At 37.0% G+C, this 27,939-nt stretch overlaps 1 protein-coding gene across 2 annotated transcripts in view; it reads right to left on the bottom strand.

The window, feature by feature from the left end:
• Nucleotides 1–27,939, bottom strand: part of LOC135776481 (transcription factor COE1-A-like) — a 131,942-nt gene that overhangs the window by 5,854 nt on the left and 98,149 nt on the right. For both annotated transcript variants that reach the window (XM_073812615.1, XM_073812616.1), the window contains exons 10-15: nucleotides 21,592–21,722; nucleotides 18,689–18,815; nucleotides 10,183–10,271; nucleotides 2,588–2,653; nucleotides 2,247–2,424; nucleotides 411–590 (exon numbers count right to left, since the gene is read on the bottom strand). In XM_073812615.1, coding sequence (XP_073668716.1) covers nucleotides 411–590; nucleotides 2,247–2,424; nucleotides 2,588–2,653; nucleotides 10,183–10,271; nucleotides 18,689–18,815; nucleotides 21,592–21,722 — 771 coding nt within the window. The remainder of the gene's footprint in view (nucleotides 1–410; nucleotides 591–2,246; nucleotides 2,425–2,587; nucleotides 2,654–10,182; nucleotides 10,272–18,688; nucleotides 18,816–21,591; nucleotides 21,723–27,939) is intronic.

Below are 27,939 nucleotides of genomic sequence, written 5' to 3'. Positions count from 1 at the left end.
GAAGGAAGAGAGAAAAGGACAGAGCAGGTGCATTGTGGGAATCCTCATTTGGGAATTGGATCAGACCTACAGACCCATACTGTCAGATATCCTGCAACATTGCGCATCGGACACAAAAGTTTGTCTGGAACAAGAGCTGTTTTTTTCTAACAATCACACGTTTTTGTACAATTTCCTTTGTACGAATTCATACAAATTATCCACCTCGTATTTTATAACAGCACTGAAAAAATTCACTTAAACAAATCACTTGGTTTTTGTATTTTTGTATCCAACTTTGATCTCTTTTTGGCCACATTGTGTATGGCATTTTATTTAGTTTAGACTCTTGCAATCATACAGTACTGTTGAACTGAATATCAGCACTGATTAATTTGTAAAGATATCCAAAATAATAGTTCAATACTCACTGGCATAGGGTGAATTGGCGGCAGAGCCATTCAGGAAACTTGGGGAGCTGGTCAGGTTGGTCATGGCACTGTTGCCATAGCCATTCATGCTGGTGGAGACCGTACTGTAAGTGCTCTGTTGAGGGGTGGAGCTTGGCACATAACCGTGTGGAGAAACGCTACTCGTGTTACGAATGAAACCTGCAGACAAAGGTTAAGAGAGAACTTAGTCAACCTTTGGAAGAAGTGTACCACAGTTTTTTTTACATTATAGTTACATTATAATATTATATGGCATACTAAAGTTATTATTTTATCATAGCTTTTATAATAATGGTCTGAGTACAATCTCAACTCTTTCCCCGCCATAGACGAGTTACTTCATGAATTAAGAGAAAACATTTGCATGAAAAAAAAACATTTTTTTTTGGTTATCTGTAATACGGCACTAAAAAACTGAAGCAAAAAATTATTTATTATGTGTATGTTTTGCTAATCGTTCTCAATCTGATCTCTAATAAAATTCCTTCACAAAAATGCAATTATTTCAGCTTTTTGCTAAAAAAATATTTTTGATGAAAAATACCCATATTTAAGAGTTTATAAGCAGAGAAAAAAATATAGATACGATGAAAGATTTTTTCCCACTTTGTTTGTTTGTTTATTATTTGTTTGAAAGCAGAGGGTTTGTTCTTTAATTTGATATATTTTTATGTTTCTATATTTTTAGAAGAAAATTTTACTTTTTTGTAACGAACCTCTAAGGCGTCATTAGAGTAAAAAAATCTAAAGTTTAGTTTCATGTGCTCACATGAAACCTTCATGTGCAGAATTCATTTTTTACGTTTAGTTTCACGTGAGCATGCGATAGTTTCACGTGCACACCCAACCTAAATTCAATAGTTTCACGTGCGCACGCGATAGTTTCATGTGCGTACAGGAACCTAAACTTTATTAAATTTTTGCTCCATGTCCCCTAGGGGCTCCGTAATTTTGTGAAAGTTTTGTGAAAATCACAAAAAAAAATGCTGGTGGGCAGCTTAACTCTTTCACCGCCAGCGTTTTTTAAAAAAAGTTGCCAGCCAGCGCCAGCGTTTTTCATGATTTTCACCAAAGTTTAATGCCTTCCAGAAAATGTTCTTCTTTAAATATATAAACATACAATATACCAAATGAAAGAACAGACCCTCTGCTTTCAAACAAAAAAAAACGTTTCATCCTACCTTTAGTGGTTCTTTTGTAATCAGCTTTTGAATATGGGTAGGTTTCTGCAAAAACACCACTTTTTCTGCAAAAAGCAGAGATAATTCCATTTTTGTGACGGACTTTTCATAGAGATCCCATTCAGAGCGATCTTTAAACAGACACGGACATGCAGCCGCTTGCCATAGGGCAATACTTCCGGGTTTAAAAGTTGCAGAAGGGCGCCACCTGGTGGATAATAGCGGTATTGCGGAAAGACGGAAAATATCGTCATTGGCGGGGAAGCGTTTTCTCTTAATTGACGGGATATCTCGTCAATGGAGGGGAAAGAGTTAAAAAAAGGCTGGCGGGGAATGAGTTAAAGACATCAGTTTCATTTTTGTAGTTGTGTGTTTATATTTGACCCAACAATGGGTTAAAACAACCTAGCATTTTGTGTTTATTACAACCCAATGGTTTGAGTTCCTCCCTTTTTGACCTTTTTTAGAGTGTAGGTTTTAAGTATGGTCATTTTTTGTTAGTAAATAATAAATATAAAACTTAATATAATTATTAATATAATTCTGAATCAACTTTTTCATCACATAACCACCTCTTTATATAGCGCCTAAGCAAAAGTATACTGTACAGTATGTGCGTCTGTGAAGGACTCACCCTGGCCTCCACCCTGAGATGACTCTGAGACGTTAACAGCGAGCTGTCCGGTGAAGGAGTTGACACCCATCATACTCGCGTGGACGGAGCTGTTGGTCAGGCCGGTCAGCTGGTTGTGGTTTCGTGGCACATTGTACAAGGCTTCTGCAATGTCCGCTGCTCGCTTTAGAATGATTTCCTAAATTAAAATAATCCATCATCTCCCAATTTAACACTTTCAACTACAGACACTTTAGCGGTAAGGAGATCGAGTCTGATGCGTGTGCATTCAGCTTTGAATACAATCAGTACAGAAATAAATAACTATCACGTATAAATGTTAATGCGTGAGTTGTCTTCACCTGGTTGTTGTGTGGCATTCCATAAAGTGCTTCCACCAAATCTGCGGCTCTCTTCAAAATCACTTCCTGATGAAACACAAATGAGGTGGATGTTAAAATGTTCAGTCTTTGTCTTTTTACAGTCCTTGCAACTTTACAGTGTGATTCCCTTTCACAGAAGATAAAAGTCTCATTTGCGTTTAATGACATGGCAGCCAAGAGGAACACATGGAGATGATGTTTGCTCAATTGTTCAGTGTCTGTCAGGATGAAAAAGCGCAGTATATCAGCTAACATCTGCTTTGCGTTGGGGAAGGACAATGCGATCTATGTTTGCAGCGAAGGTCACTCGGTTTCATAGTGCTGGGCAATAACTCAGTTGAAAGCCAGCGCTCATAAGAGCTCTTGTGATGATGGTACATCAGAGATGAAATCGATGTGTTCCCGCTAATGAGAAGTAATTACTTTAACATATGCTTTTCTGCGCAGTCACATGACGGGGGAAAAAGGGCGACGGATATCGTGATTGTTTAAGTGAAGTGGCTGGAAAACATTAGCGGCTTGTGTGCTTTTTTTAATAATGTGATAATGTGGTTTGGGCAATATCTTCACATTATCGAACTGACATGTGGGGTATTAGCATGGGATAAGTGCACGGTTATCCTGTCCACTTCAGACACGATACTGTGTTTCTGAACAATTCTTTTAAATGATTAATGACATAAGATTACATTAAATTGCATGTTATCGAAATTTGTTTCATGTTTCACACACACAAAAACACTATTTTAAATGATCACACAGTAAAACAAATGTTTTTTCTTTACTTTTTTTCTGTTAAGTGTAGCTTAATTCAGCTGTCATGAGTGGTTGTGAAATGTCATCATTGGTTGAGGTCATCGCAGGAAACACATATACTGATAAGACATTTATACTTTTGGATAAAAGCCCTTGCCAACTGCATAAATCTATCGGTAACACTTTACACTAAGGTCATTTGTTAAAGGGACACTCCCCGTTTTTGGAAAATATGCTAATTTTCCAGCTCACCTAGACTTAAACATTTGATTTTTACTGTTTTGGAATCCATTCAGCTAATCTCCGGGTCTGGCAGTACCACTTTTAGCATAGCTTAGCATAATCCATTGAATCTGATAAGACCATTAGCATCACGCTGAAAAATAACCAAAGAGTTTTGATATTTTTCCTATTTAAAACTTGACTCTTCTGTAGTTACATCGTGTACTAAGACAGACAGAAAATGACCGTACCATGGCTACAGCAGGCGCAATGATGTTACGCAGGGCCTGAAAATAGTCCCCTTGCTTACTTTCAACAGCAGGCGACTATATTTCGGGTACTGCGTAGTATTATTGCGCCTGCTGCAGCCATGTTACGGCGGCAAAGTCCTTGATTATTACGCCAGAATGAGAGTTTAGTTCCTAGCCATATCGGCCTAGAAAATCGCAACTTTTAATTTTTCCGTCTGCATTAATACACGATGTAACTACAGAAGAGTCAAGTTTTAAATAGAAAAATATCGAAACTCTTTGGTTATTTTTGAGCGCGATGCTAATGGTCTAATCAGATATAATGGATTATGCTAAGCTATGCCAAAAGTGCTAGCGCCAGACCCGGAGATCAGCTGAATGGACTGCAAAACGGTTAAAATCAAATGTTTAACTCTAGGGGAGCTGGAAAATGAGCAAATTTTCAAAAAAGTGGAGTGTCCCTCTTAACAATAGTTATATTGTATAAACTAACATTAAGCAAGACTTTTTACAAATACAATCTCATTGTAACTCATTTAATGTAAAAAAAAGTGGTAACACTTTATTTTACAATATCTTTGTAACACGTCACATGTATTTACAAGTAACAACAGTAAATGATACATAATTGCATGCATTGAACCTAAACCAAACCCTAAAGTTCCCTAAAGTGTAACAAAAAATGCATCAATACAAATTTATTCTGCTTATGTTTTACAAGTAACGCCTATTCGTTTAACATACCATTAGTGTATTTTTTATATTGTTTGAACACAAACTGTTCTCACGGTTCTCAAACACTTGATGTTGTCTTAAGGAGAACTTAATGCAGATAGGCACCGCTCCAGCTAACAGAGTGACAGGCAGAAAATTGCACACCTCCCCACCTGCAACCTTCCCCAGGATCTAACCCTTTAGCAAGTGTGTGAGCGCTGTGTTGGAACATATTGCCTCTCAATCAGCCCTAGGGTGTGTCGCCCCGCTCGCTCAAACACAGACGAGAGCTCACAAACAAAACATGACGGGGGGTCAGGCAAGCAATGAGGAGTTTAGTGCGCTGTCCAAGGTGCTAAATTCACTCAATTACGGTCACGCCGGCACTGTGTTAACCTCTCATTATCATCACGGGAGACTGTCGGAGCGATAGATCCTGCGGCGAGAGAGAGAGAGAGGAGGCGGAGGAGGGACTCTCTGAAGCCCGGCAGAAAGGGATACGGCCGAGCGAAAGGCCCTGAATGAACGAGGGGAGGCCTGGAGGCAGTGAATTCCCAGTACGTGTGTATACAGCCAAAACATCAATCAGAAGCGATGGAAAAGATGAGGAGCAGAGGTGGATGATGAATATTGGGGAGCAAAAATGCTGAACTCTATAGATCACACTGGTAAAATATAATGGGAAAGTTTTTCACGTGTCTGGACCAGGTGCTAAAAGTCAAAAAGCCATCAAATCGGTTGGGAAATCATTACTTGTTTACCATTACAAAAGAAATACGATTCTCATTGCAATATGTCAGTGATAAACCTCACACTACCTTAAACAGAGGTTGTTAAGGTCACACACCCTTTGTATAGGGTTTTTGAATTGGATGTATAGTTGTCTGCATTACTTTTAGCTGTTATAAAAGTTACTTTATTGGCAAAATCATATTGTTTTTATTTTTTTATTGTAGGGCTCAAAAATTGTCTGTGAAAACCTAGCTAAAGTCAGCTGTATTTTACATAAACTCATCCTGCATATATAGAAAATATAACATTGATACATTTAATATTGACTGAGTAAGGTTAAAGAAACTTTGATGCTCCAAATCTCATCATTAGATTATGAGACTTAAGCCTGGATTTCACAGGCAGGGTCACAAATGTCACAGTTGGCCATGTGTCAGCATAACCTCACCAAACACCATAAAAATTCATAATGGCCATCTTAAATGTAGTAATTCTGTGAAGTCATTCCTCCTGACATTACGTGGCCATGCTCTAAACCCATTATAGGAAGTGACACACCGTGTATTGATCATCATTTTGAAACTGATACAACTAATACGCTCTTTACTAATGTACGCTGTCCGGATACGTCGAGTGTTGATTAGATCAGCTCTGATGCAGCATGACATCATCATGTAATTTTACTTTTTTATAGTTTGAAATGATATCAGCGAAGCCCGAGAAAGCTCATTGAAATGTTTCGTAAAATAATATGGGATGAGATGCTGTTGTTGCTTTTGGAAAGAACATTGCCTTAAATTTTGGTTTGACACTTTAGCAATCAACAAGCATTGATGCCAAACTGTTGATGGTTCTCACATATCTGAAGTTTTTTACATTTTAACCGGTTCCTAACACAAAGCTTTTGCCAGCTGGTGGTAACTATGTATTTATTATATAACTAGAGTAGCATAAACATTCTCCTTTTTTGTTTCATATAAAAAAGAGCATCATACAAGAGGAGACATACGAGGATAAATTATGACCTTTGTGTAAATCTGTAAATTATGACCTTTGTGTAAATGGGCAGTTTGTATTGGTACATGCTATCATAACAGAAACAGATCTCATTTTCAATGTAACTGTCCAGCAGAGTATTCAAACTTCTGTCATCCTCTCTAATCCTTTCATACGGGCTACTACACCGTCTGTCCATCAGTTCCTCTTTTCTGTCTGTGTCTGGGTTTGAAGTGAGAACAATAAAGCTTCAACAGTGTATGAATCTCAGCTGAGTATATTGTATGTCACACAAATATAAAAAAATTCAATGCCTTTTGGACTGAACAATGCACCAGATATGTTTATGGAGCCAGTAAAGCTATTTGTTATTGTTTTTCTAATGAGAATTTCATGGCAATTCGTAACTTTTTTTACAAAGTGGCAAAATAGTATGATTTTGTGATTTCATTTGTATATTTTGTATAATCTATTTTTACCCTAGTGATGTTGCATGATTTAGGGGTGAGGCTACATTATTGTTATTTTATTAATCATTCAGTTTTGTACGATTGACATCGTACAAATTCCTACGAATTAGCTAGCTCATAAAATTCTTAAGAATTCCTGTGAGATCAGGCTGGAATGATTAAGGTTAGTGTCAAAAAGTTGGGAAATAAATCAACACAGCTTTGGTCAAAAACCCAGCTTTGGTAAAAAAAGGGACAAACCCAACCCAATGTGTTAATTTAACCCAACAGTTGGGTTCGTCCGATTTGACTCAACCATGGGTTGAAAATATCCCACAATTTTTAGATTGTATTGCAAGAAAAAAGCAGTTTTGCTTTATCTGGAGAACAAAGGTGCTTCATCGTCCAATAAGTGAGAAGATGCAACAACTGTGTGAATTTTCACTTGTAATTAAAAATTCATAAATAACAAATATCATACATTAACTCCAAAACTGCTTACAATAGCGTCATTGTTTTGTGAACATGAAAGTAGCTACCTAAATCTTACATAACCTCCATTTGAGCATCCACAAAAGTATAAGTGATTCTTATTCTTATTTTTTTATTTAAAAAAAATCCAAAACAAACGATACGTTTAGGGATAGTCTGTATAATTTTATGATTGTGTGTGTTCATTTTGCGTCAACATTGCATTGAAGGGTATTTAAGGACATTATCATTTTTAACAAATCAGAAAAGAAATATGTTTTTGTATTTTAAAACTATGACACACTGTAAAAATGTGCAGCATTTTTGTCAAATCAACTTAAAAAATAAAGTTAAAGGGCCCTTAACGTAGATGTTTTCATCAACATATAAATAGTCTGTTATCCCCAGAATGTGTCTATAAAGTTTCAGCTCAAAATACACCACAGATCTTTCATCATACGATGTTGAACATGCCATTTGTGGCTGCAATGAAAATGCGTTGTTTTTCTGCGTGTTTCTTTAAATGCAAAGAAAGCTTCTGTTCCCCTCCCCGTATGCAAAGTTTGTGGTTCATCGCTTATACACATGCTTTGGACTACATCAAAACATGTGTCTCTGGCAGAAGATTGAATAACGCGATCATAAGGCGGAGTCAGTGAGCAGTTATGGTTGGGGCGTAATCAATGTGACATCACATTGATAGAGGATCCCCAACAGCTTGATTTATGTGACTGTTGCGGTTTAAAGGAGATTACACAAAGAAGAATAGACAGATTTCTATAATAACAGGATGTTTCTGCACACACTGGTGACTAATTTTTTTGATAGAAAAACATTTAAAAGTGCATATTTTAGGTTAGGTTAAACAATTTCAAGTTGTGTTAACTTTTTTAAGTCAAAACCTAAAATAGTAGGTTGAATTGACTTGCAAAACCAAGTTGTTTTAACTTTATGCTGCAGATTTTTTACAGTTCATGTATTTTTAAAAGGCAGAAGCTTAGGGGTCGTCTATAGTATTTTAAATTATCTTTAAAGCAAAACAATCCAATTTTATGGTGTTTTCTCACTTAGATAGACATACATTAAGTGATCGTACAATATGTGTGTGTGCGGCAGTCGCACTCCCTGTCGTCGCTCTGTTTGGCTGGTATGATTGAGGTGAACAGTTGAAAAGAGAGCCCGTCAACAAACTGTTATTACCTCAATAAGGACGAGAAAATCGATGGGGCAGAGAGGAACAGAGCGCGTGAGTGTGTGTGTGCCTGGGTTTGTAAGACGGCATCACTGCTAGTGGGACATCGGCCAAGCCGAGAGAGAGAGAGCGAGAGATTATGTATGATTCTCTCTTCCTCCATATGTCCGACCTCTTCATTGAGCTCAACACTGTTCTGAATGTCAGAGGTGCCAGTGTGCTGGGATAATTTTTCTTCCTCCTCTCAAACACGCGCACCCCCTCTGCTGTGACTCAATTACTGGTGGTGGAGCAATAATAAAGTCCGGCCAGCAGAGACTTCGATCGCTGACCTGCCGGGGGGCATCGCCGGACAGCTGACTTTACCGTGATGGATCACCTCTGGGTGCCCGAGCTCTTAAACTCTCTTTCACACACACACACACACACGTTTTAAACATACACACAGCACATTCAAAACCACCTCACTTTCTCATGAAAAGCAAACTAAAAAAATTTACTGAATAAGCAAAACATGCTACTGTATGTACTGAAGGTGAGTGCGGAAAGGTGAAGCTTTACAGTAAATTACTGTGACTTTCATTAAATGTATATTTGTCCTAATAAGCGCTTTCCTATTAAACTATCAGTTTATAATTGGTTTAGCTTAGGTCTGGTTTGGTGCTTGAACATCATGATTTTAGGAACAAAGGTAAAATTTTTACATCACCAACAGATTAAGCAATGTTTGGAAAACAATATAATGTAAAAATGGCCCAAATGTGTGAATGTAATATAAACCTAAACATTAATCCATTGCATTAAATGCAAAACAATGGGAAAAATCAACGCTATCTCACGAGAATTCGTACATATTTTATGAGTTGGCTAATTAGTATTAATTCATACGAGTAAATTCATACGTTTTTGTATGATGTGCCTTGACCCCTGTGACGGTGGGTTTAGGTTTCGTTGTTGTTATTTTCATGAGAATCGTATGCTTTTGCACGATTTACTTCGTATGAATTCATACGAATTAGCCAACTCGTAAAATATGTACAAATTCTCGTGAGATCAGGTTGTAAAAACTTTGGTCTTTCACACACAGACAACCAACAACTTATGTGATAGCAGTACAGCAATTAATAACTGGGTTTTGTCAAAACAGAGATTACTTCAGTCCTAGTTGTCTTATTTCAGACCAACGGAACCGACCCGAAAAACTCATAAAGCACTACCGTGTTATCGTTTACAACACAACACATGGAAAACGTCTTTGTCTATCCAAGTAAAAGAACAGCAACAGTCAGAAGGTTTTTTGCATGATGCAACTTTCTCGGCCCTTTTGCAACAGACTCTAATGTTCATCCAAGTGGAATGATTACCATATGAGTTTCATCACCATGACAATGATGACATAACAGGCCCGAGCGCCATCTCAGTCCTTTATAAATGAACATTGATACTTTGATGTTACAGTTAATACTGTAGTGCTCATTGTACTGTAAGTCGACGAGAATCTGGAATCACTTAATAGCAACATCAAATAAAATGCATACAGCTGTATGAGAATTTTTGACACCCATCCAAACATGCTTTTATTTATTTGATTTAAGCATGATATACTATTGTTCTCATATTTTGCTATATTTGTCATTTTTATTTGTATTATGAAATATTTCACCAGTCTTCAGATCTTCAGATAAACTTGCCTTCATGTTAAAGATCCATTGGTAATTTTTTTTCTTTAATCATTTATAAAGCTGTTACCACTGTGTGTGGTGTAATAAACATAGCATTCAATATCCATACCTTTGGCAAACGCTCAGGGTCTCCAGGGTGCCGGGGTATCACCTTCTGTAACCGTTGAAAACCGTAGTCTATGGTGGGCTCGTTCAGGGCTACACACAGAAAGACAAAGCAGAGACAATCCATTAATCTGGTGGAACAAAACGATTGGATTTTCAATATCTTACAAGAGGAAAAGCTCCTAACTGCTGACTGCTGTAAAGATGGACGTTTGTTTTTTAAAAACAATTTAATATATACAGTAAATCTCTCCAACTCAGTAATAACTTTAAAAGTGCAAGATTAATGCAAACAACTATTCTAATGGAAGTCATTTTAAATTCTTGGATGCAGTGAGTGCAGAAGGACGCTCACACCTTACGTACAGCGCAGCAATTACTTTGCATAAAGTGTTTATGCTGTCACAAACATGAAAGCCTGTCGCTCAATCTGAGCAAGGGAAAAGATGAAGGATGAGAGCGATTTCTGAGAAGCTATCTGACACCATTTGTTTTTGTAATGGAGATCAAATGGAAACGTACGAAAACCTGCTCTTGATGGTATTTTGTTTGTAAAGTGCCACCTTCTTTAGCAGGAGACTATTAAATGAGCTTTATTCCTACATTATTCCTTCCTTTTATATTATTATTTTTAATAATACGTATTATTATTAATAATAATAATAATACTTATTATTATTTATTCAATAAACATTATTTTTCTTCAATGCTTAACATTTAAGTAGTTCAATTATTTTAAAGGTGCCAAAGAATGCATTGAAATAATATGCTAAATTGTTCTCTGATATCTACATAAAGAGTATGTGGCTTTATTAAGTGCAAAAATTGTCCATTTACAACCTTAGGATTTGCCTTTAGGATGAAATGGTCTGTTATTACCTTGTTTGAAAGGGTCATGAATAATGTTGAGCTCTGCTCTGATTGGCTGTTTCACAAAGCAGCTCCTTCAGTAGCTCTATGTGTGTGCAAACAGACCTTATTTCTGTTGGGGGCGTACATCTCAACTGTAACATCACATTTGATTTTATGTCGAGATTGGTCTGTTTTCTAGCGGTCTTTTGTATGCAAGAGGTTTACATTAGAAGGAGGAAACAATCGTGTTTAAGGCTCACAATATCTCATTACCATGCACATAACTATTATTATTGTCTAGGTAAATACAGTTTTACATTCTATGGCACCTTAAATAACATTAATTGCATAAGAGTATATTAAATACATCTTTTTATTATGATTACATATCATAAATATGATTAAGGATTATATGTTTAGCTTTTGTATAGTTATTTTACAGTAGTTATGTTACAATGTCAGATAAAAGTTCAAAATATGTATCCCAGATGTCACTGGGGCGGCACACTTCTTAAAAAGTACAGCTTTTTATAAACTAAAAAGTTTATATTAGTACCTCAGAGGTACATACTGTATATATGTATGTATGTATGTATATATCTGTACCTAACAATACAGTACATTTTAGGACCTTATATATTTTGATCATTTATTCTGACAGTGTAGTTACTGTATCTGAGTCCTGTTTGCCCCATATGATGATAATGAATTAAATACAGTAGGAACTTTCTTTATGCATTTATTAGAGTCTGCAGATTTAAAAGTACCAAGTTGTGTGCCGTCCCCACAAAGTTGCTTGGCATGTGGTTCAAAACTTAATCGGATCCACATATTGCATCATAATAGATATAAACATATATATCACAAGGCCGTGATCCAAAAGCTGATGAAGGATGGAGGTGTGTGAAGAAAAAAAGAAAAGAGGAAGAGAAAAAGACAGAGTGGTTTGGACGGTTTGAGAGTGAGGGAGTGTTAAGGTCTGCTGGGGCATGAAATGTAGGTGCTTTCCTGTCGGTTGAAGCAGATGGTTAAAAAACAGCAACTTCTGTTGAAGTTTTATTGGAGTTAGTACACGGCCATTAAGAAGATATGGGTAAATGATCACGGATACGGTTAACTAAAAAAGAACCGCACGTGTTTCGCCGTAGCGCATTTAAAAACATACAGTAAGTCTGGATGAAGAAGAAATACATGTGGTCAGGAATCAGTATGTGTGTGTGCGTGTAGGGCATCGGTTGATAAAGTGATATGGAGATGGATCTGGCAGCGTGCTAGGAAACACATTCACATGCTTGTAGGTGTCAGGAGCAGTTCATTCCAGCCTTATTGCCATTGATTTCTACATTGTATCCAATCCTCTCATTCAGCCTCGGGAAAACATTCACTTACGCAGAGACCCTGAGGTCGAGAGAGTTACAGAGATGAAGAGAGAGAGAGATGAGTGCAGAGAACAAAGAGATTCTCAAGAAATGGGAAAGATAAAAATGGGATTTTTGTTTTGACTAGCAATTGTCTTAAAGTACTCATTATAATTTACCATACATTAAAATAAGCCTTTTAACACACATGGACACAGTGGACATTTTTGGATACACAAGGTGTTGAGTGTCATGCCACTTTGCACAAAAAGTGTATTGTTGTTGTTGTTTTTGTTATTACAGCATTCAACTGTATATTTATAAAACTAAAAAGTCCACTTTGACATTTATAGTATGAAATGATTTCCCAGCATTTCCAGGGGTCCACATACTTTTTGGGGCCACTCTTAAAGCACAATGTTTTGGGCAGTTGAGCAGTCTTGGGTTAAATCAACATAGCCAGACCAAACAATAGTTTGCAGAACGTCTTATGAAACTTTTCACCTCTTCTCCACTTTCAACACAGGCCGATACACGATGGGTTATAAGTCAAATTGTCCCAAGAGAGTCTGATCTTCCAAATTGATATCCTCTGAATTTTTGATACGGTCACCAAGCCTATCAAAAGATAAAGTACTACTGCTGGACGTTAGTATACCATAGATTCGATTTTGGAAATAATCCATAAGTTATTTTAAGAGGCTAACAAGAAACAAACTCAGAACAATGAAGTTCTCCGAATTCGAATGAACCTCATCAAGTTTTTAAATAGCTGTATCTTCTCCACTGTAAGAAAACTTCTCTTCCCAAAATGGGGAAGTGTAATTGTTTTTGGCCTAACTTTTCACTGTAGCCGAGCGCAGTATTCACTACACGTGAAACAAGCGCTAACCACATGGTAAGTATTTATAGCTTGGCCTAACTCCACTTCTTCAAACTGTTTTATTGTTTTCCTCGTATTAATACCACATGGCATCAATTTGCACAGGGATGTTGGTTTACGGTTCTCCCTTGGTAGCTGTAGTGGTTAAATGGTCTAAAATAGCACACCAGCCTAAGTGAGAGAACTACACAACTGAACTCTACAACAAGTTTATTTAGCAACTCAAAATGTTGCAAAAGGGAGTTGTTAAAATAATATCGGTTTGAGCCTGAGAATGATGGGCTGGAATCGAATGAATGTAATTCACCGAACAAGGAATCAACATGGTGTTCGGCTGCTTTAGATGGTCAACCATCTGGTCTTCAGTTAATACGTTCCCAAAACCTAAACACAGAAAACTAAACTAGGCTGTTGCATGTATTTTTCTGTGCTGCAAGCAAAAAATGACTGGTTAATATCATCAACACTGTCATTGTGATATGACTAGAATATCATTGGTAATAAATCAACAAGCAAATATATCCCACCCACTGCCTTTCTGTGCATCACCCTTTGAAAAGAAACTCCTGCAATCTTCAAGATCAATGCTTATTGACATTTTATGAGGTCTTCATATTTCGCAGTATTTATTTCACTCATCACATTTCGCAATATTTTGCTACTCATTGTGTGAGTAGAAGAGTAATGATGGTGGATGAGCATAGTGAGAATAGTGCTCACTGATCAGATTTCTACACATTCAATCTCAAGTAAAATAAATAGTTTCTTTTAATGAACTGAATCAGTTGAACTGAACTGAATCAAATGCATTAAATCAAGTCTATACAGTACGAGCAAGCACCGTGCTCAGACAGCACTTATGGGTTGTCTTTCATTAAGATCTTTAATAAAATTTTATTGAATTAAAGTTAAAGTTTTAGAAAGAAAAGATTCTTAACAGCGATGCCATAAAAGAACCATTTTTGGTTCTCCAAAGAACCATGAAGTGTAATGTTCATACCTCCTTTTTAGTCCACCACTTGTATGGATTGCCTTAAACGAAAACATTATTTTCCCTTCATCCCTCTCCCTGCTATGGTGTTGCCGTAATGAGCAAGGGAACGTCACTATTCCCTCCCCCCATTTCTTCCCTCCGTCTTCCCAAAGGGCGCATGTGTTTTTTCCCCTTCAGGTATGAGCTCGAGGCAAGAGCTCTGAAAGATCAATACCCACGGCAGTCGAGCGTTCGATACCTCTGAATTATTGCTTCATTCTTCCCCCCTTATTATAGATGAGTTATTTTTTCCAACCCACACCACTTTAAGATCAATAAAGAACAATTTTATTCCCGTGTCTTTCTACCTCTCTGTGTCTCTTTCTCGACCGCTCTTAGTTCTTTGTAATGTTGCATCTTTATAACACAAAGCAACAGATACACTGTTGGATGGGATGAGATGCAGTAGGTGGATATAGAGGAGGAGGTGGTGCTGAATTTGGTTTAAAGCGTGCTCTTTACAGTATCAAGGAAACAAATATATTGCATGCGATGTGTAGAGCTTTCACGCATTACTCGAGAGATATTAAAGCATTCTTGGGCTTCTTCTGGTTTGTGTGCTGGCTAATAACAGATTTTCATTGCACTTTTGCTTTTAAGCTGGACAGTGTTATATAATAAAACTTCAAAATTGTCCTTAGGGGTCTTGTTAGTAGTGTGTATGAGTCTACTGTCATCTACTGTGTAACTTGACTCAATTTTGTCCATTCACTGAAGAGCTGTGTGGTTAAACTACTGAATCTCTGGGACCTGAAATTGCCTGTAGTCTAATTGGAAGTGCTTGTCCCTTTCCACAATAAAGTGTTTAGTTGGCAGTAGAAGATCGCACTAAATTTAAAACCTGAATTATTGAGATATTTGGGGGGTGGGCATAGAAAATGAACATGTTTATCCTCTCTTTCCTATAATTCATTGCTATACGGCTCTGGTCATTACTGAACTTCTACTCTATGAAATATACGAAGTCAACAGGAAATAAAAAGTGAATCTAGAAGATCACTTGGCATAATAAACTCCCTACATTGCTTTACTTCAATATATAGCAAATTATGGATATAAATATGCAAAGAAATCCATTTCATCTTGACTTTCAAATAAAAACTTTTTAGAATTATTGCAGAATATCTTGATATCTTCAGGCGGATATGTGTGGTGTTTAAAGGATAAATACTGTATAAAACCACATGGTCTTTCCTTGCCATATCCCCTCCTATGCTTGGAGATGTTATGACAGTTCCATAGGTAGGATTTGTCTCTGTTGCTCCAATGGTTTATCGATTGGCACTTTGCACTTCCTCCTAACAAACACACGGCGCTGACATTCAGCTTTGGAAGTGACACGGAACCAACGCTGTCAATTATATGAGATGTATTAGTGCGTCCCCAGGGATCTCTTCATGGGGTCCAGTACAACTGAAAAACCACAATGAGACAGAGAGGAAAAATAGAGACACAGGCTTGAGTAGTCTTATTGTTCTTAACTGGTCGCAAAGCTGTTTTGCATTGGTCAGACGTTTTAGACATGTTTTGTGTGATCAAGTTGGAAGACTACACCTTCTTAAACCAGCCAAGACCTGCAAACCACCCTAGGCTGGTTTAGGCTGCTAAAGTGAAAACACTACGCAATGAGTAACACCAAAAAAGAAGTTCATCAGATCAGGTTTCACATTGATTGGATTCTTGTTTTCTAAGACCTCTGAATCAACTTACATATCTGTTGCGGTTGACTGATTTGGGCGCTTATGGATTCTGATGTTGCATTCGTAGTTTTCAGGTAGCCATTGATTAATGCCTGGCCAGGGCCTGGTGGGAGGCGTCCGTGGCTTTGCCTGTATTGATTCAATTAGTTCTGAGGGTTTGCTAGCGTTCTATGCAAATAGGCATTGCTAGTGTCCTCGGCTAAAAGAGGCTGATTAGCATGGCCAGCTGTCTGCTGGGTGCTTCTAATACCCCTGCCAGCTGCCATCTTCTCGCGCCAGTTGCTAATCGGTGATGCCCAAAAAGATGCCAACTGCTGATCATTGTCAAGAACAGGGTAAATGTTCTGTTTTTTTGTGCTACTGTTGTTGTTATTATTGTATTTAACTGAATTTTACTTTAGCATAGCTATACAGTATGTTTGATATACACAAAAATTATACTTTTCTAAAGACTTACATTTTCCTAACTTCACAGCGTTTAAAACGAATGATGTACTTAAAGTAGTGGGTGAAAAAAATAAAAAAATAATTTTACCATCTGTGCTTTCGTGTGAATGTCACTGGTTGCCACCTACAATTCTTATACTGTAGTTTATCATGGCACTTAAGTTCTGTGGACACACATGCTTTCTCTCTGTATCGCTGGAACAAGTCGGTCACCCTCCCATCAGCATCCATCTGTGCACCAGATCACAGCTATTTTTCTCTTTAAATTCGCCTTTGATTTAGAAACACTTTCAAGTGCGTCCTCTTGTTTGTGTGGGTGTGCGTGATGATTTAACACCCACAAGCGAGCACAAACAAAACCATGCAGATATATTAACGGTGAAATTAGTCAATGAGATCTGACCTTTGACCTCACTGAAGAAGTGGGCATCGAACGGTGGGGTTTGAGGTATAAGGCACGAATACAGTAAAATCCCAGGGTTAAATTAAGCTTGAAGGAACAGATTTAAAATTCAGATTTAAATGGTTTTTACCATGCCTTTATCAAGTAAAATATTAGATGTGCATACACTGTCACTGGGGCAGTACCCTTTAAAAAAGTCCTAATATGTACCATTAAGGTACAAATATGTATCTTTAAAGGTACATTTTGGAAGTTCAAAGTACGAATATGCACTCTTTGGGTACAAAGTTGTACCTTTTTGTAAGGGTACTGTCCCAGTGACAACTTTTGGACCTTTATTTCTGAGAGTAGGATATTTTAAATCAGGCTGTAATTGTCAAATTACTGCATTAATAAAGCATGAAAATTATTATTTGGCCGTTTTATTACAAAAATATTTACATTGAATTTTATTGTAACAGTCTACTACACAAATACTAATCTGCCTTACAAAAAATAAATCACGATCAGATTTAAATTAATGAACAGAACATGAATGCAGAATAAAAGAGCATAAATATTTTATGGTAAAAAACACACACTGTTTTTAAGACAGTACTGCAAAAGTTTAACTGCAAAAGCCACCCCCAGCATTGTTGTTTTATTAAAGTTTTAATATCCATTCATATTTATTTTCACTCTTTTATTAAGTAACAAAGGGATAATACCGGAAATATGTACACAAAATAAAAAACAAATCAATTGTCAGAACTAAATGTCTTCTTCAGGCATCAGTCAGTATTTAGTTTGACCCTTTCTTGGCACTTAACCCATCTTGAGTTTTTTTGAGTCCTTAAGTCATTCGATTAGAATGAGAAATTAGGATTTAATTTAATTTAGGTTTAAGAGATCCTGCAGTTTCCTGAGAAATAATTATATATGATCACTATACCATTGCAAAAACTAAAAATCTAATTGTGACATGATGGCCTGAAGACTTTTGAAACATGTGTGATTTGATTTGGCATTGGCATGCTTATATATATATATATATATATATATATATATATATATATATATATATATATATATATATATATATATATATATATATATATATATGTGTCACTTAAAATTTATCACTTTTAGGTGTTACCAATAAGTTTTTGTTTTACATAAAATTGTCTCACTTTAAGTTGACAAAAATACTTTTTAAGTGTTACCAATTAAATTAATTTTATTAAGTTAATTTAAACTTTCACTTTTTACAGTTTAATCAAATTGTTTATGCAAGTCAATTAAACCTGCTATACTAAGCTTTTGACAAGAGTTAACTTATAGAAAACATAACTTAAATTATTTAACTTAATTTATTAATTTAAAATAAAACAAAAACTTGATTGATATGATTTTTTACATTGAAGTTGTCAAATTTTTCCACACTTTTATTAAGATAAGGTGCACTACCATCTTGCTCCAACCAAATTGCTCCAACTTGCATGCACCGGATGTTATAATAACAATTTCTGGTTTTGTAAACACAAACTTCCCAGAACCTGAACGAACTAAAAGTACAACCATAATAATATTATTTGGTCATTGCTTAAGTCAACAGTCTCTATAATAGATATAGGTCCACCTTAATGTAAATTATTAAGATTTTTCACCTGTTACGCATACTGTATGTATTGTGTCTACAACAGAGGGGACTGTGTTTTAGCTGGTGCTCAGTATGAAACTTTAAGCCAGATCCTTTTCACTGAAGTGCTTACTTCAGCTTTTCTTATGTCCTGAATTTAAAACATGACAAAAGTTTTTTTATCTTACAATAACTGAAATAAATAAAGAGCCTTACCTGTGTAGATGAATCTGCCTGGTGTGCCTTTGCAAAACTGTTTGGATTTGTAGGAGAGCGTGACCTCTACCACCCCAGGGATGTGACGCGGAGGTGTCTGAACTCTGATGGCATGAGGTGTGATGAGCTGTGAAGGACAGTAAAACAGACAAATAGAGAGGATGAATTATATGTTGTTGTTGTTGTTTTTTAAAGAGGGTATGCATTATTGTGATTCTACTACAGTAAAACTGTTCTCAGATATGACACCACCTCAACTTTACGTCTATGTTTCACAACAGCATCTTATGAGATTTAGCTCATTGACATAAAGGCTATCACGGCAAAATTTTGGCAACACAACAATGCACTAAAGCTAGAAGGATTTGTGTTCACAGTGTTCAGCCCTGTCGTCAATAAACACACGAGGGAATGTGGTCTTGGAAAGGGAAGTGTGCGTACGTGACCTTTAAAATTAAAAGAGCAAAGGGAGTTGAAATTGAGTCTATCGCTATGCTCATCCCAGTTCATATATACTCTCAAAGGGATAATCAAGGCTATTTCTGATCCTGTTAAGTGACTATTTGTCTCTAACTGATCATTTGTACACCACGTACGCACAGGCTGTAGGAAAACATTGCGGGTGCTATGAGTCCACAAAAAGACTAAATGTTATGAATTCCTGAATGGTGCTATTCCAGGGCGGCATACAGATTTCACAGTGTTTGGTAGACGGAGAATGGGAGGGGGAAAATTATGGAAAAAGATCTGCCTTGGTCCTTCCTATTCTCTTCCTCTCTTGTTAGATGCTATCTGTGGTAATCAGATCCCTGATGGCACTGCAGCTGAAGGGAAACCTCATGGCTCGGAACGAGGCCCCCGTATAGGGGAAGGTTACGGGGTCAGGAGGTAAAGGTTAAAAGGTTACGAGGTCCACAGGAACGGCTATAGGGAGATTTCAGCACACTGTATTAAATCTTTACCAGATGTAGTTCATCATAAAACACACACACACACACACACACACACACACACACACACACACACACACACACATATTCATTAGCCTGTTTCTTTGGTAGCTAATAATACTTAGCATAAGAAGACCAAAGGGGAATTTCAAGTATGTTAAAAAAATATGTGCATCAAGGGTCGATGGTTTTGATGAACACTTACAGTAGTAGTGACTATAGTGTGTCTATACGTCAGCATGTGCGATTTGAGAGTCTTTAAACCATCCGTTAACTGGCGTTAAATGTCTCGATTCCTTGTACAAAGACATGTCGAAACAATTAAGTAGCTTTTTAAAGTATTACATTTCGTAAGCACTTAAGCACAGTAACTTAATCATCTGCTTAATGTCGGCCTAACGTGTCGGTAATGTATTCTGAAATGAGAATGGGTGTCTTTGACAGCCTTGAGAAATGTGATGGATATAACCGTTTAACATAATGTATTCAAATAACAGCATAGGACGAGTTCTATTAGGCAGGCCATTTGTAAGAGAAATGCTTCTATAAAATTCTTTATAAGAATTTAAGATATAGTCTATAAAGCTATATGGACTTAAAAAAGGAATAAAAGACAATTCCTTTTTTTATATAAAAATACAAGCATACCCGTGGGGTGGGTATAACACCTGAGCAGTGCAATATTTTTCAATGATTTAATGCTATGTAGTCAATTAATTACCATTACAACTATCACACATTAGTTCATTAAAGATGCAGTGTGTAAATTTTAGCGGCATCTAGTGGTGAGGTTGTGAATCGCAACCAACGGCTCAGTCCACTGCTCACCTCTTGCTTTTAAAACACATAGAGAAGCTACGGTAGCCGCCACCGGACAAACATCGTTGGAGACAACTTAGTAAAAAAGTTTGTCTGTTAAGGGCTTCTGTAGAAACATGGCTGCACAAAATGGCGGCTTCCATGTAAGGGGACCCTCGGTGTATGTAGATAAAACGTCTCATTCTAAAGCAATAAATACATAACGGTTAATTATGTAAGATCTATATACATCCCTGATAATATAGTTTTCTATCTTATTTTGCACTTCTTTCAAGAGATCCTTCTAAAAATTACACACTGCACCTTTAAGAAACTTGCTTAAATCAGCCAAGATTATATCTGAATATATTCATGATAGTTACTATAAATAAACACTGGGTCGCCACTAAAAAAAAGCTTAATAAAATGATGACACCTATTTCCACACAATCAAATTGATTTATCTGAACATAAGCTGGGGATTGTTCTTACGAGTAAAAATTAAGTTTAATCAACTTAATTTGTTGAAATTCATGTTGAAAATGTAACTTGTGTAGAGCCAACTAACTTTACTTGCTTTTGTTGGACAATTTTTTTTTTAATTAACATTTCTTTTTTTACCATATGTACCCATAGACTGTAAAAAAAAAGATGGAAGACGCGACGTCGCCTCACTCCATTGTAATGAATTGAAGCCAAAAATGTCCGACCATGGTCGCCACCATGTTACGTAAAAACGTCAGTTTGGAGCCAAGGCATGCGCAGAAGGAATCGTCCGTGGAGCCAGAGGCGGAGCCGCAGTATCAAACTGCCGGCAAAACGCCAATCATAGCGACACGCCCCCTTTCTATAGCATCAAATTACTAGCTTAAATAAAACGTATCACAAAAACGAACAATTATAGAACATATATCAGCGTGATATCAACTACCTGAAAGGACCAAAACCATCTTTCGGGAAACTTTAAATATTTTTTTATTTAGAGCAGAGTCCCATTCGTTTGAATGGAGAGGGTGGGGTTTATGACTGGTACCGCAGCCAGCCATCAGGGGGCGATCAAAGAGCCAGCGGCTTCCCTTTTCAAGACTTATGAGGCACACCCCTGTATACCGCATGTAATTGATAGGATGTATAGTCTGAAACGTCATTACTCACCTCGCTCCAGACCAACATGGTGCCGAAGATGACCTGGAGTCCGTCAAAAAAGTTGTCTCCAATGATGATGACAGTAGCGCCTCCTGTTGTCCAGCCTTCACTGGGACTAATGGCTTTGATACATGGGGCGGCTGCTCCAAGAAATGAGACGAAACCATGGTGAAAGAAAGAAGAAAGTGATTAAAAAGAGTTTAAATATTTGTACATCTCACAGTCTATCCAACATATCATTCCTTGATGATTATAAGTTTTGTTTTGAATTTCCCAACTGGTAAGACCAGAAGGGTATCACGATTTAATGCAGCCTTTCTTAGCTAAAGGGTTTTAGGGTTAAAGGTGGGATTCCCAACGTGGTTTATTTTCTAGCGTCTGAGAAAAGTCTTGACACCTCTTGGTCAGAACAGGAAACCAAAAACATACAAATGTCACAGAGAAAACTCACACAGCTGGATCTAACTAAGAGTCCCGTAACAGACGCCCCTGGAAAAGTGTTGGTGGTTTTCACAGCTCTCGTAGCACATATTAGGTAATAAATAAAATTTTTTATACTTTTTGTACCATTCCTGTCCAACACAATTCCTGAGTTGATGAGTGATTCAAATTAACTACTTTAAACTGGCCTGCTTGGAGTTGTCTTAAGAATTTATGACACATCAGAGTAACAGAACATTAAAAGAAAACTGCAAAAACGGTTTGTTCTGCCAAACCAGAATATATTAATAATAACTTCAAATGTATTATATTAAGTCAAATCTAAATTTGGTTGACCCCGTTGCATAGAAACAAACACTAATGTGGTGATTTGTGGCGAAAATAAAGACCACCTTAGGTCTCCCGCTGTATGAAACACGTGTTTTTGTCACCGGGCGTCGAGGTGCACCAGCACGTCTGGCGTGTTCTGTTTGTTGCTCTCTATGGCGTCCGTGGATGTGTGACTGAGCGAGAAAGGGACCACCATGGAGAAAGGTCAGTTTGCTTATTAGAGCTGTCTGCTCCCCTCACGAGACCAAGAGTCTAGCGCTAGCAGGGGGCAAAGAAAGCAATTTAACCAGCCAGCGTTTACCTGCATTTAGCTTCAAATGCCAAGGAGTCATTGGCAGTAATGGGATATAAAGAGAGTATAGGGTTGTGACCGCCAGCACGACTGTTTGGTTCACATTAGGCTACAGTGAGACGTTGTACCCGGGAGCTCTGATGATGTGAATAGTGCTAGAATTAGAAGACTGAGAGATTATATAGGTGGAATATCTGTTGCTATCAGGTCCAAGAAAATTATAAATTTTGGAAGTACACAGAGAAGAGTTTTTAAATGCAAAAACGCATTATAAATGCATTATAAATGATGACATACATATGTGCATTTAACAACCTGATCTCACAAATTTTTGTGTTATAGTCACGGAATATTTTGCTCATTTATCCGTGTGATTGTCACGGATCTCTGCATTTTTCCATGTTCGTACCACAGATTTTCTTTTCCGTGTCAGTTTCACGTATTGGTTACTCAATTGTTTTTCCTATTTTCTTACCATTTTCGTGTGGGTTTGGGGTTAGAATGACTTTCTGTTACATAAAATTACATCCTAACCCAAATCCAAACCCAACTCTAACCCTAACGTCAGGCGACAATTGTTTAAAAATCCAGAATTTTTTTATAAACCAATAGTTAAAGTGACATCCTAACCCATACCGCAAATTTAACCCCAAACCCATGTGAAAATTAAAAAAAAAAAAATAGGCAAAAACACTTGAATAACCAATACGTAAAACTGACAAGGAAAAGAAAGTCTGTTGTACAGACACGGAAAAATTCGGAGATCGGTGACAATGACACGGATAAATGAGCAAAATATTCCGTGAGTATACCACAAAACTTTGTGAGATCATGTTACCATTTAATCTCAGCTGAAAAACACTGCGTGCACAACGCCAGATACAAGGGGGGAGCGACATGATCTCATTCATTTCAATAGAAGCAGGGCAACAAGAGCGACAGTGACCATTAGTGACAGGAAGTGGACGTGTTTAGCTACGCGACAAAATTGAGAAAATTAATGCAAATGATGAGCGACTTTCAGGAGCAGCTACCAATGAGAGATTTTATGAAACTATTCGTAAAAGATGATCAATTATTAATAATTATACCACGGGTCTGTTGAATGCTGTATTCTGATTGGCTGAGAAATGTTCCATGGGTATGCATTATTTTTCGATAACTGCACACCTAACTTTTCAAATGTCTTAAAAATAGGCACCAGAGCAATGTTTGTGGTAACCGTGGTATAAGCAGAATAATTGACTCAGGTCCTTTGAATTATTTGAAAATAATGCACACCCGCGGTGTAACGGCACTCCGTACCACCTTGGGTGTGCATTATTTTCTTACAATTCAATGGCCCGTCATCTATTATTCCTTACTCAACTATGTTTAATATTTTAGTTCCAGTGATTCTTTAAAAAAAGGGCTATAAAATAATCACACATTAGTTTTTTATTAGATCTTATTTTAAACCTCAACAGCTTAATCCGTGGCCAGTATTTACATTCATTCCTTTTTTTTTATATGAAAAACATCTCTAAATCCTAATCACAAACAGCTTTAGATTACTGAAAAGAACAACTTCTCATGTTCCCGTAAACACATGTTAATCTTCTCTTTTTACATGTCATGCTTGTGTCAGATGATAGAAAGAAACCAATCCTGGAGAGCGAACCCCCCACCACACACACACGTCCATTGGCTTTGGGTTGGGGTGGTAAAGTGTGAAAGATGAGGTGCAATCTGTGCCGGTAATCTTGGCGTGAGTGGAGGTTTTTTGGCGGAGACTGAAATGGTAGCTGGATTAAGCAGATGGAGACGCATGAATCCATCTGATAGGATTAAACTTTCTGTGGCTTTCACTGAGCCATCTGCTCACCGTGCTGCTCACACACACACACACACATTTACAATGTACAAAGTCTCACATGTGAAACACAAAAGAACAAAACAGAGGTACAAACGTAGGGCAACACACGTTTGAGTAATTATTCTTGGATAGACACAGTAGGAGCTGAGAATAAGCAGTAACTACATTGATGATCTATTTTATTCATCAATATTTGCTTGTAACATCGTATCTCATTTCTACGAGCCTCTTCCACAATATTCCTCTTGTTAGTAGAACAAGGAAGTCAAATTCATTGCAGTGAATTCATTTTTTTCTTTTGTAAACGGGTTTTGAACAAAGATCTATTAATTTATATTGAGGTCTTACACAGTACTGTTCATAAGTGGGTCTTATGACTATAATGTCTTTCTCAATACTAAATAAAAATGTTGCACGGTATTGAAGAAACCTGCAAAAACTTTCTTTTAAGGTTGCTGGTACGCCGTACGATACTACGATTAAAATATGTAGAAGACTTAAAGTTATTCAGTTATTGTAAACTATTTCAAGTGGAAATTGCTCTATGCATTCTGTGACATTTTGGATACAGTGTGTAGCCCTGATCAAATTTCTGTGCCAATACCGATTACGTAGAATAACATCTACCGATACCGATAGATATTGGGTCTCATTTACTTAGCATGCATACGTACAAATTTGTTGTAAAATGTGCTTATGGACATTTAAATTAAAAATCATGATTCAACAAAAACTTTCATACTAAAATCTCTTTTAAATGTTTGCAAAAACGTAAGAACAACTTAGACCACATGTGCGCAATAATCATGAACAAGGAAAAAGAAACCTATAATATATATCTGTTTTATATATTTTATTCCTTGATTATTTCGCATGATTATTGCGTACATGTGGTCTAAGTTTTTCTTACGTTTTTGCAATGTATACATTTAAAATAAAATTTAGCATGAAAGTTTTTGTTGAATCATGATTTGCAAGTTAAAACGTCCGTATGCACATTTTACGAACAAATTTGTGCGTACGCATTCTTAGTGAATGAGACCTAGAGAATTTTTTTATATGCTGATACTGAATTAAAAGCTGATACATTGGTGCACCCATGATTATTACTATTAAATTATTGATATAATATATATGTATATATTATATAATTTACAAATGTTATATACAGTAAACAATTCAGAGGACACAGATTTAGTCCCTACACGCGGTTTGTGGCAGACACAGTACATTGGTGCACACTATGGACAGATTGCATTTCGTTTCAGAGTCCCCAGGGTTTGCGCTCGATGCTCTGGGACAGAGAAACCACAGTCTTCCACAGGGATGGTTTCAGCTGAGCCATTTCACCTGATTTCTCTTTCATACAAACTCATTTAATGCTGTAGGCTGGAGGATCTAGGGTCACACACACATCTTCAGCTCCTGGATATAAATACATCCAGTTGTTATACTGTATACACTATTATGCTCTCTTGCCACTGTTGTGATATCTGAGTTCATTTTCCCAGCTGTTTTCTTAATCAAACTTCTCAGACCTGATCTGAGGTCAGTTCAAAGTCCCTTAAAATCTTAACTATGACAATCACATAAATTAATATGCACCAACTTTCTTAAGTAGGCAGTGCAAATAGCAGTTACATACTGTAAAGTACGTCATAAATCCTATTAGATTATAAACCAACTTTATAGATGCATAATTCGTAATTCAAATGTTTTACATTTCTAAAAATGTTGTAAGAGTTCACCCCAAAGTAAATCTTATGCAATTTTTAAAACCCCAATGTAAACCTATAAGATTTATTTTGCCTGTATATGTTACTCTTGTCAAAACCCAAAAATCTTAACAAGCGCCACTAATTAAACTTGTTGACGGCCATCTCTCGAGCATACCCATCTGATACGCAATGGACTGAAACCCTGTCCAAAAAATGATAACAGAGGCTTACAGTCAACACAAACTGTAAATCTGTACTTTCTGTCTTCTTTCCAAATGCGAACAGACCGCCTGATAGCGCTTGATTCCACCAGCACGCGGCCAGAGACCCCAAGGGACCATCTCAGCTTATCACACCATATTCATCCACGACCATAAATCACCACCATCATATGTTCTGCTCTCCCATCCAGATCCAACAAATTTCCCCGGACATCAAAATCCTTGACAGCCTAAACGGGACACTGATTGGATTCGCTGAACGTCAAGATAAATGCTTCAAGCTTCTTTGTAAAGCACGTCAGAGTTTGGTTATGTGCAGATGGTCTTTGGAAAGGCTAGCGAGGGCTAAATCGACACCAAGTGGCTTTACAGCACGTCAACGTGAGTTTGGTCTTGCGCAGATGGTCTTTGGAAAAGCTAGCGCATGCTAAATTGCCACCGAGTGACTTTACAGACATAAAACTCACGAGTAATTAAAGACGAACACCATTTTGAGGAGAAATTACTGCTTTTTGCTTTTTACGAGCAATGAAAAGCTTTTTATTTTGTGGCGAATGCAGTGTTCGAATTGAAGGGGGTCTGGGGGGGTCCCGGACCTCCTATAAGCCTTAAGGGACCCCCCATAAAGCACAAAAATATAAATTAGGGGGGTCCCCTGGTTTTTATTAAAATTAAAATACTACATAAATTTAAAATCCTCATTTTGCGTGTCACAAAGCGATACTGTCCATTATTTGTCCCAATTTCGCAATAAAATAATTCAAATGACTTCTGTCCGAAATAAAGAAACTCGCAAGTGCGCCTCATGCTGTTTTCTGGAGGAATTGACAGACGAGTGTCTCTATCTGCATGTGGAGTATTTTTTACCTCAGTTGCGGTGAGAATCTTTAGTAATCTTTAGGTTAAAGGGTTTTTTACAAAAAAATCTTCTCAAACAATTATTTTATAACAGTGGCAAAGCTATCCACTCAGACTGACGGCTGGTCAACCCAGTCACACAAAATATTTTATTAGGAAAGCAGAAGAAATCACGCTTAAATGATAATAAATGATAGTCTCTTTAATACTTAGCCTATCACTCAACTACGCATCTTTCAGAAATAAATAATTATTTGTAGAAAGTATCTTTTGCATGTGTTTTTTTAAACCTTGGAAAAATGTAACATGCAGGGCCGAAGTGGGACTCATTTTCAGCCCTGGGGTTTCATGTCTTAGACCGGCCCACTTTAGTTCACCACTGACTATATTAAAATAATATAATTAAATCCTCAGTGCACTATTCTTTGCAGCCTTGCAATTAATATATTTTCCAAAAATATTGTTTCCAATTCAATGCAAATAGTCTAAAAACAGTTATGTTTTTGCCATAATCATGCAGCCCTACCATAAGGTATTTTAATATTATTCAATTAAACTTATTCAAAAACTGCTGAAAAGGATCAAATGTTTTCCCCTATACTTTTTCCCCTAGCGTTTTGCATGAAATAGATGAAGAATAAC

The sequence above is a fragment of the Paramisgurnus dabryanus genome, chromosome 18 (assembly GCF_030506205.2).
Source record: "Paramisgurnus dabryanus chromosome 18, PD_genome_1.1, whole genome shotgun sequence".
NCBI classification, from domain to species: Eukaryota; Metazoa; Chordata; class Actinopteri; order Cypriniformes; family Cobitidae; genus Paramisgurnus; species Paramisgurnus dabryanus.
Note: the sequence above shows the minus strand (reverse complement) of the source record. Positions and strands in the feature narration are given on the sequence as shown.